This window comes from Balaenoptera physalus (assembly GCF_965194825.1).
Source record: "Balaenoptera physalus genome assembly, chromosome: 10".
NCBI classification, from domain to species: Eukaryota; Metazoa; Chordata; class Mammalia; order Artiodactyla; family Balaenopteridae; genus Balaenoptera; species Balaenoptera physalus.
This window is the reverse complement of record NC_138889.1, coordinates 28071571-28086238: the sequence shown is the minus strand read 5'-3', so window position 1 is coordinate 28086238 and position 14668 is coordinate 28071571. Positions and strand designations below refer to the sequence as shown.

General features: G+C 46.4%; 2 protein-coding genes across 4 annotated transcripts; both read right to left on the bottom strand.

The window, feature by feature from the left end:
• Nucleotides 1-2623: 2623 nt before the first annotated feature.
• On the bottom strand, nucleotides 2624-6255 carry LOC309636393 (nuclear pore-associated protein 1-like; the record flags this gene model as incomplete). Its single annotated transcript, XM_082409568.1, has 2 exons — nucleotides 2624-4779; nucleotides 5484-6255. The coding sequence occupies 2 exons, from the start codon at nucleotides 6253-6255 to the stop codon at nucleotides 4394-4396; spliced, it is 1158 nt and encodes a 385-aa protein (XP_082265694.1). The 3' UTR covers nucleotides 2624-4393.
• A 57-nt stretch (nucleotides 6256-6312) lies between these two features.
• Nucleotides 6313-13857, bottom strand: LOC309636394 (vomeronasal type-2 receptor 26-like). Of its 3 annotated transcripts, XM_082409569.1 has the most exons (6): nucleotides 13452-13857; nucleotides 12558-12643; nucleotides 11007-11108; nucleotides 9119-9410; nucleotides 7602-7809; nucleotides 6313-7001 (listed from the first exon to the last, which is right to left on the bottom strand). In XM_082409569.1, exons 3-6 carry the CDS (start codon nucleotides 11024-11026, stop codon nucleotides 6961-6963), a joined length of 561 nt encoding a protein of 186 aa, XP_082265695.1. In that variant the 5' UTR covers nucleotides 11027-11108; nucleotides 12558-12643; nucleotides 13452-13857; the 3' UTR covers nucleotides 6313-6960. The 3 variants fall into 3 exon arrangements, 1 of the variants encoding a protein (XP_082265695.1); XR_014250014.1 differs by lacking the exons at nucleotides 6313-7001; nucleotides 7602-7809; nucleotides 11007-11108 and having other exon boundaries at nucleotides 9155-9287; nucleotides 13452-13740; XR_014250013.1 differs by lacking the exons at nucleotides 6313-7001; nucleotides 7602-7809; nucleotides 11007-11108 and having other exon boundaries at nucleotides 9270-9410; nucleotides 13452-13748.
• Between the last annotated feature and the right edge of the window lie 811 nt (nucleotides 13858-14668).

The following is a 14668-nucleotide window of genomic DNA, read 5'->3' as shown; positions in this document are numbered from 1 at the left end:
ACTCTCTCACTTTGTCCCAGCTTTCCCTTCCCCCTCCCCGTGTCGTCAAGTCCATTCTCTACGTCTGTGTCTTTATTCCTGTCCTGCCCCAGCTAACCCACTGCTGGGCATATACCCTGAGAAAACCATAATTCAAAAAGAGTCATGTACCACAATGTTCATTGCAGCTCTATTTACAATAGCCAGGACATGGAAGCAATCTAAGTGTCCATCAACAGATGAATGGATAAAGAAGATGTGGCACATATATACAATGGAATATTACTCAGCCATAAAAAGAAATGAAATTGAGTTATTTGTAGTGAGGTGGCTGGAGTTAGAGTCTGTCATACAGAGTGAAGTAAGTCAGAAAGAGAAAAACAAATACCATATGCTGACACGTATATATGGAATCTAAAAAATAAACAAAACAAAAAAGGTTTGGGAGCAGGAGTTTTGATCCTCTGGAACCATAACAAACAACTTAGAGTAAATGAATCGGGCGCCTGGGTGCCTGGAGGAGTCTGGAAGCCTCTCTGTGATGGTGTTCTTTGTTTTTACAGGTCTAATCTCATAAATGTTGCACTAGGCTCAGTGCTGTGCATTTTTAGGCTGAGTTATATTTTTCCACGTGTGTACTTCATAAAAGTAAGCACTTTTATGCTCCCTTTAAAAAGGGGATCTCCCATTTGAATTACCAAGTAAAGCTTTCGAAGGAATTCACTAAGCGTACATATACGTGCAGTATCTCCATCTGTCATTGAAGTAAGTATGAATGTATGTATGTATATCTGTCTATCATCTATCTATCTATCATCTATCTATCTATCTATCTATCTATCTATCTATCTATCTATCTATCTATCTATCTATCTATCTATCTATCATCTATCAATCATTATCTCCCTGATTACCTATCTGTATCAGTCTGCTTAGGCTGCTATAACAAAATATCATAGACTGAGTGGCTAAAACAACAGACGTTTCACACAGTTCTAGAGTCTGGGAAGTCCAAGATCAAGGCAAATCCACTTCCTGGTGAGTCTTCCTTTTTGCCTTGTACAGGGCCACCTTCTTGCTGTGTCTTCACATGGTGGAGAGGGAAAGCTCTGGTGTATCTTCCTCTTCTTATAAGAGCTAATCCCATCATGGCAGCTTCACCCTCATGACCTCTTCTAAACCTAATTACCTCCTAAAGGCCTCACCTCCTAATTCCATTATACATAAGGGGATAGGGTTTCAACATATGAATTTGGTGGGGGGGGGCAGAGAAATTCAGTCCTTAACTCTATTATCTATCTGTCTATCTATCTATCATCTATCTCTGTATCTATCTATCTATCTATGTATCTATCTCTCTGTCTGTTTATCTATATCTACCTGTCTATCCATCTGTCCTTATGTATAGAACAGTAACAGTGGCTTATAAGTCACTTCCCTACATTATTTTATCCTTCCAAAACTCTTGAGAGGTCAATAGGCCATAGGAAAAGCACTGAGTTCACTGAAACCCTTGAAGGTTGCATTAACTCTTTGTGATCAATCAATAAATGGTGTGCATGGAATTCCACACACATCTTCTCTGTCCTCCTTTCCTCCTTCTCTCCCTCCTACTTGCTGACTCTATTCCAGCCACATTATTTACTAATTCTTCCCTGAGGACACTGGCATCCTTCCTCTGGGCTTTGCAGAGGTTATTCCCATGATCTGGAATGATTTTCCCTCAGATGTCTGACTCATCTGCCTCCCCCTAGACTGTTCAAATTCCACCTTCCCAGTAAGACTTATCCTGTCTACCGTTTACGTTGAAAGCCTTGCTCCTCTCTGCCCACAATCTCACCTCACCATATACTGCTTAATCTCTATAGCATTTATTACTGGTGAACCTACCAGAGAATGTACATGGGTTTCTGTTCTCCCCTCCAACTGGAAGATAGGCTGCACAGACTCAGGAATTTTGCCATTATTAAGCCTAGTGGAGGCTCAGCAGAACTCTAGGGTCAGCCAGAACTGGGCACAATTATAACTCTCGTGATTTGATACTTTAGTGGGTTAGCTCAGAGCCAAGCCAGTTATTAAAGAGGATCTTTCCTGCTATTTTAAGCAGCATGGTACATTTGAGGTCAACTTAAATTTTCAATAATTACAGAGCAGGTATGAACTCTTCCTTTGTTTCTCCAGACACGTGAACCTGGATGCTAAGTCCATCCTCTCTGGGTGTAGTGGGAATGTATGAAGATGACTGGCCTAAGTCTCAATTGAATAAAAAGATGCCCCAAAAGACATTTCAACATTTTCGAAAAGTACAATCATAAAGTGTGGTTCCTTATCACACATCAGGGATTACCTAGTCTCCAGTGTGGTCGGAGTGGTGAGGGGACAGAGAGACATATAGAGAAGCCAGGGTGAGTCACCCCATCTCTCCCTCCTCTGGACCTTAGTCCCTTCTGATTGTCACTTCTTACACTCAAAACAGATTTCAGGAGTCAGCACATGCAGCCATAATGTGTGCCTAATTCCACATCCCAGTCACTGGGACACAAAATTTTGGTGTCTTAAGTCTGACTCCCACATCACCACTCACATATGTCAGTTCTTCCTCTACAGCTGAGTCAGTGAGTAAAGACACATAAACAGAAGCAGATTAATATGAACAAGGTTTTATTGACATATATATAGTACATAAAGCTGGGAAAGAGAAGGGCCCATTGATGCAAATGCATAGGGGGAGAGGAAGCATCTGAAAACAGCAGTGGGCATCCTGCCAGTTCCAAGTCTAGGGAAAACTGGCCAGGATCTTGGGTCCGCCAAGTTAACAGTCAACCCAGGGATGGCACAGTGGATGATACAGCCAGCTCTCTTCCACTCTCCTAACTGGAACTTCTCAAGTCTGGTGTAGTTCTGAAGTGGGCTCATATGCTCCTCACCCTCCAACACACACACACACACACACACACACACACACACACAATCTTGCACACCCCTGAGGTGTGGTCCTCCGGCTTGCTGTAGGAAGAGAGGAGGTTAAGTTTCACTTAAAGGGGCTGAGCCACTTTCCAGTGAGGCAAAGTCCATTCATGGTTACACACAGTTTGCAGAATAAGATCTGCTCTTCATTTGTTGAGTTTCTTCATAGAAGAAAGGAATTAGCTGGTGGCTCCTATGAAGCCCTGGGCAGGTTATGAGGCTGCCAGACTCCTATGAGCACAGGCACAGCTGCCCTGACCAGGAGCCTCCAAACACAATGCTGGCTCATCTAAGTCCGAGGGGTGCCCTGACTTGGGGACCCCAGTGTTCTTCCTGAGAGTAGAGGCTCCTCTCTAAACATGGATGGTGCTATCCCCCATGGCACCACCTGGGTTTTGACCAGGGGGATCCCCAGGTGCTTTGTATGAATGTGGCACCAGAAGTATATCCAGTCACAGCAGGTGTGGTGCTGTCCCCCATGGCCCCCACTGTTCTCTGCACAGATGGGTTCCAAGTCTGATGGCAGTTATTGACACAGGGCCTCCTAGCACCAGTGAGATGTTGTGCTCTCCATCCGCACCACCTGTGTATTGGCCAGGTGGGTCCCAGTTGTAAGCAGGAATACCAGGTCCTCCAGTCATGGGCATGATGTTGTTCCCTCCTAGATGGCCATCACCTGGATTGTGGGCAGGTGGGCCCCTTGTGTTAGGAAATAAGGTAGAACTAGAAGTGTGCTGAAACCCACTGGTGGTAACCACACTTGCAACTCCAATAGATGTGGTGTGCTTTGTTGGAAGGTGGAAACTGACATGTCCCTTGACACAGATTTCTTCTCCTTGGTGATGGAACTTTTAAACGTAGATTTTCTACGTCCAGATGGGCCCTGTGTGCAGTGACGGCAAGTAGAAACACTAGGGCCTCCCATCGTGGGGATGGTGTTGTCCCCTGCCATCACCGTACCACCTGTATTCCGCCCAGGTAGGCCCCAGGTATTTGGATTTAAGGTGGAATCAGGTATGTTCCCAAATGCTGAGATGGTGCCTGCCCCTCCTACTGCAGCAGCCTTGCCATGGTCAGGTAGATGGCAGGTTGTCTGGCCCAAAGTAGGAACAGAAGCGGTGCTGGGTGCCCCACTTAGTCCTGCCCCAAAGTTAAGTGGTCTGGATGCCTCTGAATGAGTGAGGCCGGGGGCTGACACACCAACTCCAAGGCTCCCACTGGCCGAAGGGTCTTCAGGTCCCATGAACAGTGGGCCCGGTGTGGTGTTGGCAAAGAGCGAGCTACTGTCCGCAGTACTGGGCATCCTGGTGGCAAGTCCAAAGCCAGTAGCAATGGACACAGCCCTAGGGAGAATGCCTGGGTTGTCGCCAAAGGCCAGCTGCGTGTTGCTGGTAGTGGCGAATAGGGAAGCTGGCAAAGCTGACTGCATGATGCTGACTCGCGGTGGCTAGCCTTCAGGAGCGACTAGGACTTTATCTTGCACTGAGGCTGCAGGGTTCCCCAATAGAAAATAATCGTTAGGCCTCTGCCCATCATTGGCCCCCAATGTGGCCTGAGACAGGAGACCTGGGTCCAAGCAAGCTTGAAGAGTTGGTCTATCTGTTGGCCGGTGTTGCAGGTAAATGAGTCGAGGCATGGGCTGAGGCATTGCTACCACTGGGTGGTGTGTTCCCAGAACTAGGAACAGCCCTGCGAAATGGCTATTGGCTCTGCCTGGAGACAGGGGCAGACTGGAAAATGACAGCCTGGGAAGGAGGTGTGGTGTCCATAGGTTCAGTGTCAGAGGTGCTGCCTGCTGAAGCACTGATGATGGCTGAAGCCGTAAATGCGGGTCTGGGGAAAACAGGAGCCGAAGCTGTAAATGGGGGTCTGGGGAAAACAGGACCTGAAGCCATAAATGGGGGGTTGGAGAAAACAGGAGCTGAAGCCGTAAATGGGCGGCTGGAGAAAACAGGAGCTGAAGCCGTAAATGGCGGCTGGAGAAAACAGGAGCACCAGGGAGAGAGGCCCTCTGCTGCCCATCAGAGGTCCCAAATATGGGCTGAGGGTTGGTTTGGGGGCCAAAGGGATGGTTAAAAATTGGGGTGGTGCAGGGGACCATCGGCACAGGTGGGGTGATGGACACTGGTACCCCTGCAGGGTGCCTCTGCTGCACCCTGAAACCTGGGGGAGACCTAAAAATGACAGCTTGGGAAGGGGCAATAGTGTCCATGTAGACATCAGGATGTACAGTAGGCTGCAAGTCAAACTTCCAGATGCCGTGACCATGCTGGTGGAAGGGATTGCCATAGAAGTCATGGGCTGCCCAGTTAAACTAGAGGGATTGATGGTAGGGATTGGAAGAGGGGTACGTAAGTATAAAGGAGGGGTAGAATCTACACAAATGGGTGTTGGGGGTTCCTTTTCTTGGGACGGTGGCTGGACCTTCCTTATATTCTTCAGGATCTTGTTCCACTGACAGTCAGTATTCTTCTCCAAGGTGCCTGGGTTTTTGGCAAGAGCCAAGCACGGAAGCTTAGGAGGAGGGGGCAGCTCACCTCGATCCCATGTCAGTGCCTCAATCCCCGATGGGGGCGACCTCAGCCCTGGCAGTGGCAGAAAAAGCGGCAGGGGAATCTTCTGCTTGCAAGGCCTACTGCTGGTAGATAGCAGGGAAGAGGAACTTCTTGATGGGATGTGTGAAGACTTTTCACGCTGCAGCTCCTTCCCAGACATCAGTGAGCCTGGTGATATGGGCTGGTGGTCTTCACCCAGCACTTCTTTTGTTGGCCTCTCCAGCAGCAGGGAGCAGCATGCGGTTGGGGCAGAGAACACCATGGCATGGGATGGGACCTTCACCTCCCTCTCCTTTGGGGAAGGAAGTGGGAGGTGACTGGATGGTATTGGCTTCCTAACCTTGACTACCTGCTCAGCTGGTGAATGCAGGAGGGTAAACTTGTGCCCCAGTGGAGGACTCTTGATGGCTCTCAAGTGGCCGACCATGATCGAATTATGAGCAGACAGCACGGGCTTCTTTGGCGAGTCCCTCCAGCTCACCAAAGGAAGCATCCCCAGCCGGGAGTACCTGGCCTGCTGGATGGGATACTGCAATTTTAGCGCGATGTGAAAGCCAGGCAATAAAGGCACTCGATCCCGGTGGGACAGCCTGCGACTAGGGCAGAAGGCAGGTGTTGGAGCAGCAAGGTGGTTCCGGTCAGATGTGGCAGCCTCCCAGGAGGGCAAAACCAGCGGGTGACAGCCCACTGGGGCCCCACGGCGGGGTTGGCAGCGGCGGCACCAGGTATGACATTTACAGCGTAAATTGCCCATGTAGGACCGGTTATGTCCTCTGCACTAGCAGGCGGATTCTTAACCACTGCGGATGTGGATCATTTTTAAAGTCTTTATTGAATTTGTTACAATATTGCTTCTATCTTATGTTTTGTTTTGTTGGTCCAAAAGTACGTGGGATCTTAGCTCCCCGACGAGGGATCGAACCTGCACCCCCTGCATTGGAAGGCAAAGTCTTAACCACTGGACCACCAGGGAAGTCCCGATTTGGCCAATTTTGATAGCCCTCTGTTTCATCATGAGTTGTCTCTGGATATTTTACAGTATTTCATCCTACATTAGAAAATACATTTTTGATACAATCTCTTTTTTTTAATTTATTTTATTTTATGGACTAGCACCAGATAGAGGCAGCCTCTATTGTTGTTATTATTATTATTTTTGTTTTCTTTTTTGACCATGCCATGAGGCATGTGGGGCTTAGTTCCCTGACCAGGGACTGAACCCGTGCCCCCAGCATTGGGAGGCCAGAGTCTTAACCACTGGACCGCCAGGGAAGTTCCCTGATACACTTTCTAATTAAATAATTTGTATTTGAAGCTCCCAATAGCAGAAATCTGCAAATAGCTGTAACGACTGCAGACATGCCTATAACTAGCTCCATCCATTTTGTTTGATTCTGTTGATCTTGAGACAAAAGCATGGTCATGATGTTATATCTCAGTATAGTACCTCCAGATGCCATCAGGTGATCAATGCAGGCCCTGCTTCTGGAGGGCATTTACCTGCCAAGGAGGAAGCATAGGTTGGCCTCTACGTCCTGGAGATCCCATTTCCGTTTTCACCAAAAGCATTTCATGGAACCCTTGGGCCACTGCATACACAGCATTATAGATGAAATAGCTGGTGACAGACATGGTCATCATGTCAATATTTACTGGCATAAACTCTAAGGAAGAACTAGGTGGGCAGTCTCTGAGTTTTCCACAATGAGATCCAGCAAGTGAACAATCAAATATGTCAAACCAGAATCTACTGAAGTAAAAGTCTTCTTGGGTATTTGAAGGGGTTAACTGTCCTGAGAAAGTTTTGAAAACCAGGGATTTCCCTCTTCTGTTGTGAAAATGAGAGGCTCCCACGGAAAGAGTGAAGCATGCAGTCTGTCTCATGCGTAACAATGTCCCACTTTGCTGCCATGATCCACACATTCCCTGAGGTTAAATAAAATTCTCCTGTCATGCCTAGGGTCATAAGGCTCCCTGTATCACCACACATTATATGCACATTTGCAGCTGAGACTCTGATTCTGGACATGAAAGTCACATCACTCAGTCCATACATTTTCTTAGTAGCAGGGAGATTTTCTGTAAAGGCCACAGAGATACCTTTCTTTACCATCTCTGCTTTCAGATACCAGAGGAACTGCTCGCCTTTCAAATCATCAGATACAAATAGCGCCACCCAGGTCCAGCCAAAATGCAGCAATAACCAGATCATTCCTTGAGCCAGGGAGCTGTCTGTGGTGGCCATCTGATAGAGTGATGGGAACTGGTCTTTATCACTCAGGATGGGATCAAAAGGACCATACGTGACCTGAATAAGAAAAAAAATAGCCTGATTCTGAGTTAGGTGGGATATGGGGTTGTTTTCCTTAGTGGGTAGGTGAGAAAATTCTCAGCTTGAGCAGACAAGTGACCAGAATATAGGGTGAATAGAAAGACTGCTGTAGAGATGATCAGTTTTCTCACTATGGGCCCATGAATACCATGTTTTCAAGCCCCATTGCTGTCAGGGTGAGACATCAGACAAGTTTTGATCAATAAACTACTTCCAGAGCAAAGCATGACACAAACGTGAAAGGACCACTTGTGCTATGCCTCCCTTGCATTGAGAATTGAGGAAGGCATGAACTTCAGATGATGCATCCTCAAGATGGTAGAGTCTCCATCACCCTTGCCCCATGTAACTGAGGGAGAAGGGTCCTTTCTCCCCCAGAGACCAATGTTGGGTGAAAACTCTAGGAGAGAAATAAATTCTCACTGTATTAATTTTTTGATACTTTGGACTTACTGTATTACCACTGCTCAACTAATGTGTTTTTTCCTTTTTTAACATCTTTATTGGAGTAAAATTGCTTTACAATGGTGTGTTAGTTTCTGTTTTACAACAAAATGAATCAGCTATACATATTGAAGACTTCAATCACCTACCCTCTCTGATTTTCTAAAAAATAATTCTTCCAGGATAGAATTCTCCTAAGCTAATGTTGCCTTGTTTGGTAGTAATGTCTCCTCCTGAATGCCGATTGCCTCAGATTGGGTCACTGGGAAGAGTCACTGAGGTGGACAGTTGGGTGTAGAAAGCTTATTAGGAGTGCTCCCAAGATGCACCTGTGTGGATGTGAGTAGGCTGGATTGGGCAGAAGGAGAGGAAAAATTCAATATAGTTATAACTGAGTCTCAGCTGATCCTTCAGTGTCGTCCCAAATTGAGACCACATATCCAGGCCTTTGCATCCCCATATCTGCCATTCATTGGTCTCTAGCTGTCCCCTCAGATAGGTGTAATCTGGGATGGGGCAGTTCCCCTGGCTGTGGATATTTCCTAAGAAGCACACAGCTGTCAGATGTCAACAGTCAATATTCCCAGCAGCTGGGGAATGGAAACAATGGCCCTAGGCAGGAATCTGGATTGAGGTTCACAGCATCCCCTGCACTACCCCTGTCCCTCTTCCTCCTCTTGTCACAGTTCATCATTTCACAACCCGAGGATTTCCCTGGGCTATATTTTAAACTTTCATGGGATACGTAAACATAGGTTCTACATTTCCTTTTGATCAGATGAGGGAAAATGGCACTGATGAAAATCCAGACTTTTCTCCTCAGAATTAAAAACCCACTCACCTGTGGGCTTCTGTAGAGCTCCAGAACTGTTCCAATCTCGGCTGAAAATGCCAGCGTGGTTCCTGTAACAATGGCCACAGATTTTCTCTGTCCCTGGCAGTTGTAGTTAGGGAGAGTCTGATTTCCTCCAGAGAGCCAAAACAGGGCACTTTCCAAGGTCCTTTGGTCACTGGGAAAGGCATTGTAGAGGTTGAAACCCAAGGACAGATTGGGGAGCAGATGGGAGTCTTTACTGATTCCCTCAATGGCAAAAAGAAATACCAGGATGTATTGGTAGTTCTTCCAAAGCCACCTAAACAGAGGGCACAGCATTAGGGAGAATGGCCCAGTCATGTCATTTAAGGGCAACTGTCCTGATGTACTACTCAGATACACAAAATTATTGCCATAAAATGTTTTATTCCATATTTTGGCTAAATGATAGAGAAAGAGACAAAAAGGGAAGGACACTTGAGATGAAACAGCTAGAAGGGACACACACTGGGCAGGCAGATGTCCTCACACATAGGAGAGAAAACAAAGCTGAAATTCCATCACAAAGATCAGCAGCCCTGCTATCACCTTTCTCCACAGCAAGGGCACCTGTTGACATGCCCAGAGTTAACCACAAACGTAACTGCTAAGGACAGAGACGCCCCATGGAAACAAACTGTATGTTGCCTAACCCTCTTCTGAGGACATGGGCATGGTGGTAAATTTAATGCTTTGGAAGCATAGTCTCCATTGCAAAGTACGCACAGAGCATTAACGCAGTTTCTGCATTTTACTGGAGAAGTTAGTAATCAGGGTAAGAGAAAAGGGCATTAAGTCCCTCTGAAAGATGATCTCCTTTTGTTTTTTGACTTTCCAGACCTTGGATCAGAATGCCTCATGGCTCATAGGACATAATTACTGATATTTACTGGGATACGTTCTGTTCAAGGTAGATCTCAAACACCCATGGCGTCTCCAGGAGGCTCATGTCACAAAGCCCTTGTTGGCACAGGCCACCCAGACTGAGCCCCTGGCTCCTGATGCTGACTTCAGGCCAAGAACCTCAACATCATTAATCATCAGGGAAATGCAAATCAAAACTGCAATGAGATATCACCTCCCTCCTGTTAGAATGACTACTATGCAAAAGATAAGAAATAAGTGCTGGTAAGGATGTGGAGAAAAGAGAACCACTGTGCACTGTTAGAAATGTAAGCCAGTGCAACCACTCTGGAAAACAGCATGGAGGTTCCTCAAAATTTTTAAATAGACCTACTGTATGATCCAGCCATTCTACTTCTGGGTATTTATCAGAAGAAAATGAAAACACTATTCAAAAAGATCTATCTATCTATCTATCTACCTATCTCCATATTCACTGCAGCATTATTTACAATAGCAAGATATGGAAACAACCTAAGGATCCATCAGTGAAGGAATGGATACAGAAACTGTGGTATATATAGAGTGGAATATTATTCAGCCATAAAAAAGAAGGAAATCTTGTCATCTGCCACACATGGATGGACCCCGAGGGCATGATGCTAAATGAAATAAATCAGAGAAAGACAAATGCCATATGATCTCTCTTATATGCACAAGCTAAAGAACAACAGCAACAACAACAAGCTCACAGAGATCAAGAAGAGACGGGTGGCTGCAGGAGGTGGGGGATGGGGTAGGAGAAATGAGTGAACTGGGTTTTTAATTTTAAATTGAATGAATTTTTTTTAAAAAAAGAAAGAAAGAAATGTTCTATACTGCTCTGTCCAACATGGTAGCTACTAATCACATGTGGCTCCTTGAAATGTGGCTTGTAGGACTGAGAAAATGAATTTTTAGTAGCATTTCCAACTCTACAGACATCATCCAGGCTTAGGGAATAATCATCTCACTCCCTGAGCCTCCCTAACACCTTGCCGCTGAAGTCTTCATTCGTAATCCTGAAGTCCGTTTTAATCCACGTGCACGGTCCAATCATTCTGCTGCTCACACCTCTTCGGTGTCTTCCCCCTGTCTTAGAACAGTGTCCACAATAATGCCTGGCCTGACCCTGCCCGCTCACCATTTCAGTCTGACTCGTGCCCCTCAACCCTCGACCGGCTTACCTCAGCCATCCCGTCTTCTCGGGCCATGAAGCACACCAGGCTCTCTGCCTCACGGGCCGTCCACATGCAGCTCCCTCTGCCTGCACTGCTCTGTTGAACCCCATGCCTAGCTAAATCCACTCCCAACTTTAGCTCTTTTATAAATATCAGTTCTTCTCAGGAGGGCTTCCCTGTTAACCTCAGGTTGAGTTCTCCTGTGCCAACCTCCCCCATCGCTCTTGTCATTAATTGTTTAAAATCCAAATTCCCTATTAGAATATAAATCTCACAGAGGCAGGACAAAGTCTGTTTGGTTCTCCAGGGTCCCTATACATCTGGTCCTAGGCCTGATTCATGGAGAGGACGAGCCATCCTGGTTTACCTAGAGTCCTAATCCTAATTTGAACCCAAAATATCCCGTGTCCTGGCAAACCGCTCAGTCCTGAATAAAAGAGGATGGTTGGTCACCATAAATTGTGCACTTGAAGAATATCTATTGCATGTCAAGCAAGCATTCCCCTTAAGAATGTTACAGGAAAGATAGAACAAAAAAGATGCGTGCACACACACACACACACACACACACAATGGATAAAACCCAACAATATAAAATTACTCAAAGTGATTCTCTGTAATATGAATCACCAGACTGTTATTTCATAAAAGTTTAGAGAAACAAAGGTAATTCTTATTAGAAGGCAAGTTGTAGAGTACAATCTTTGGAAACTACTGCCCTACACTTCAATCTACAAGTTGTTGCTTAGTATTCCTCCAAGTGATTTTCAATATCATGAAGAAAAAATAAAACAAACAAAAAACAAAACAAGAAACAAAACAGAAAACACTTGTAAACAGAAAATACATCTGGTTGCTGGTCAATACAATTTTAAATTTCTGTTGCCAATATGAAGAAGTTCAAATTATTTTTCCCTCATGTACCCCTGTATTTTGAACCTTAGTGGAAGATTTATAGGGTTTTAGAAGTCAAACTGAACTGGGCCTGAGGAAGGTTGCTGAGTAATCCTGATATATACATTAAAAATTTATATATTTATACTTATATATATAAACCTAAAATTTTTAGTATTATGGAATGCAAGTAAATCTATATTTCTGTCACTTATTTATAGTTATTTACATGTTTGTTTAATGTGTATTTATTTGCACATAACTGTATTTACTTATTTACACTCACATCACCACACACCTTACTATCTTTCCCTTGAATATAATCCATCAAAGATAAATCTTTTTTTTTTAAGATGCCCTCACTCTTAGTGGCTCCTTGTGTTTACACCTGAGCACAGGGAAGGCCTAGTAGCAGTTCTGCCAGCTGAGGCTGCTGACACTTGTTGTTACAAGCTCCACATGGTGCTCACCTGGTCACAGAAATCCACGGGTCAGTGAGGACAGGTGAAACTTGAGGCTGGTTTCAACTCACACTTGAACTCCAGAGATAATTTGTCTGTAGGAAAAAAAAGAAGGGTACAAAGATTTCTTTTGAGGTCTTTTATAGGGCATAATAGCTGCTGGATGGAAAGACCACACCACTCGCTTTACTTTTTTGTAGTTACTGTACTGATTTAACGTGTAATTGTTGGCTATGGCTGGATTTTCCTGACTCCTATCCAGCCATCTGCTCTCCAAGTGGGAGAAAGAGGCTTCATGCGGTGTACATTCATTCGCCTTGCGAAACTCATCTGGCTGGAGAGTGATTTTTTTGTGACTCCAGACGCTTTTAATACGACTTGTCACTCAGGGGCGCTACAAGTAACTCAGCTAACCTCTAAGTTCATCCAGGGCTTTGAAGCCTGTAAGACCCTAGAGCAGGGTTTCCAAACCCGGGCACTATGGATAATGCTTCGTCACGGGCGCTGTTCAGGGCGGTGTAGGCCGTCCAGCAGCATCCGCTGCCCCCACACACTAGATGCCAGCAGCAGCCCCTCCCCTTTGTAACAACAAAAACAATGCCTCCGCACGTGACTAAAAGTCCCCTGGGGGCAAAGTCACACCGGGGAAAGGATGGGGAGAGGGGGAACTCTGAGGAGGGGACGGCGGCGCCCAGAGCTAGGAGGAAACGCAGGCTCCGGGCCAACCAGTGGGGTGAGCCTGTGGCCCCAGGGCTGGAAACGCGGCTCGTGGGAAAGGCGGAGAAATGCCGGAGCCTAGGACGGGGGTGCCCCAGACCCATGCCCCTCCCTAGACTCCTACGGGAGCCCCGGGCCTGTCCGCCGCTCACAGAATCCTGACCCTTGCACTAAGGCTGAACATACCACGTGAACCCAGCCCGCCGCGGAGAAAACTTCACACTGGAGGCAGTGAGCCACCCCGCGACTCCTTCCTCGGCACCCCCACGGCGCTTCCGCTTCCGTTTCCGGTCTCAGGCTGTAGCCAAGGTCTTCAGTTTCCGGTGCCTGGCCGCCCGCGGACAGCGGGACGTTGCGGGGCTATGGGTTAAGGTGCCAAGCGGGGCAGCGGGCGGGGCGGCGGCCTTGCACCCAAGCCTCCGACGAGGTGTTCTCGTTTGCTTAGTGAGTGCAAGGCTGAGCCGTGGCCTGGGTCAGCGCCAGGGACTGAGACCCACTCTAGGGGTGGGGCTGTGGGCAGGTACCAGCTTGTGGGCGGAACCAAGCCCAGAGGGCAGGGTTGTGAGCGGACACCCTTTCCTTGACTGGACTGGGGGCGGGGCTGTGGCTGGGGACCGGATCTGGGGGGCGGGGCTGGAGTCTCAGCCTGAAGGTGGGCAGAGACTAGGCCCAGGGACGGGGCGAAGGCGGGGTTGGGGCTTGGGTAGGCGGGCCGGAGAGTGGGAGAGAATCAGCTCCAGGGAAGTGGATGAAGGCGGGGCTTTCCGTGGATTCCCCAGGCTGTACAGGTAGCCTCACACAGCCCAATAAAACGATATGCTCATATTTTGGACTTTTTTTTGTTTGTTTTTACTGATGTTCTTAAATTTTTTTTAAAAAATTGGATCATATATTCACGTTTCTCTTTAACTTGTTGTCACAAGCCGGTAGATAGGAATCTAACGCTATTTTTTTTAATTTTTTTTGTGGGGGAGGGGCCTAGGTCATAGATACACTTACAGAAAATCTTCAAACAGTGGTACAGTCGGTAAAATATTCTCACTCCCATACCGTCTCCCGGTCCTTTTGCCCAAAGATAAACATCATTTTCTCCTCTATCCTTCCAGATACAGTGTGTATATGTGTGTGTGTGTGTGTATGTACAGGCCCAAGAGGGATGTCCCCCAGCAGGAAATGAAGCTGGAAAATTGTCTCATTCATTTGGATCTAGTGAAGAGAGATTTAAATTGATGCTGGAGAGGATAAACCAGTGATGAATTGATAGAAATAAAACAAAGAAACAAGGGAATTTTACCATTTAAAAAATCCAAAGAAAAAAGTGAGAAAGAGAATGTATTCATAAAATCTGGATCAAAAATAAAATAAAATCTGGATCAGACTCATATGTCATAAAATGGTAAACA

Coding starts and splice junctions, on each gene's coding strand:
- LOC309636394 (XM_082409569.1), bottom strand. CDS start 11,026: ATGAAGACTTCAGCGGCAAG. Junction 9,411..11,006: donor ATGAAGACTTCAGCGGCAAG/GTGTTAGGGAGG, acceptor CCCTCTGTTTAG/GTGGCTTTGGAAGAACTACC. Junction 7,810..9,118: donor AGCTCTACAGAAGCCCACAG/GTGAGTGGGTTT, acceptor TTTCTTATTCAG/GTCACGTATGGTCCTTTTGA.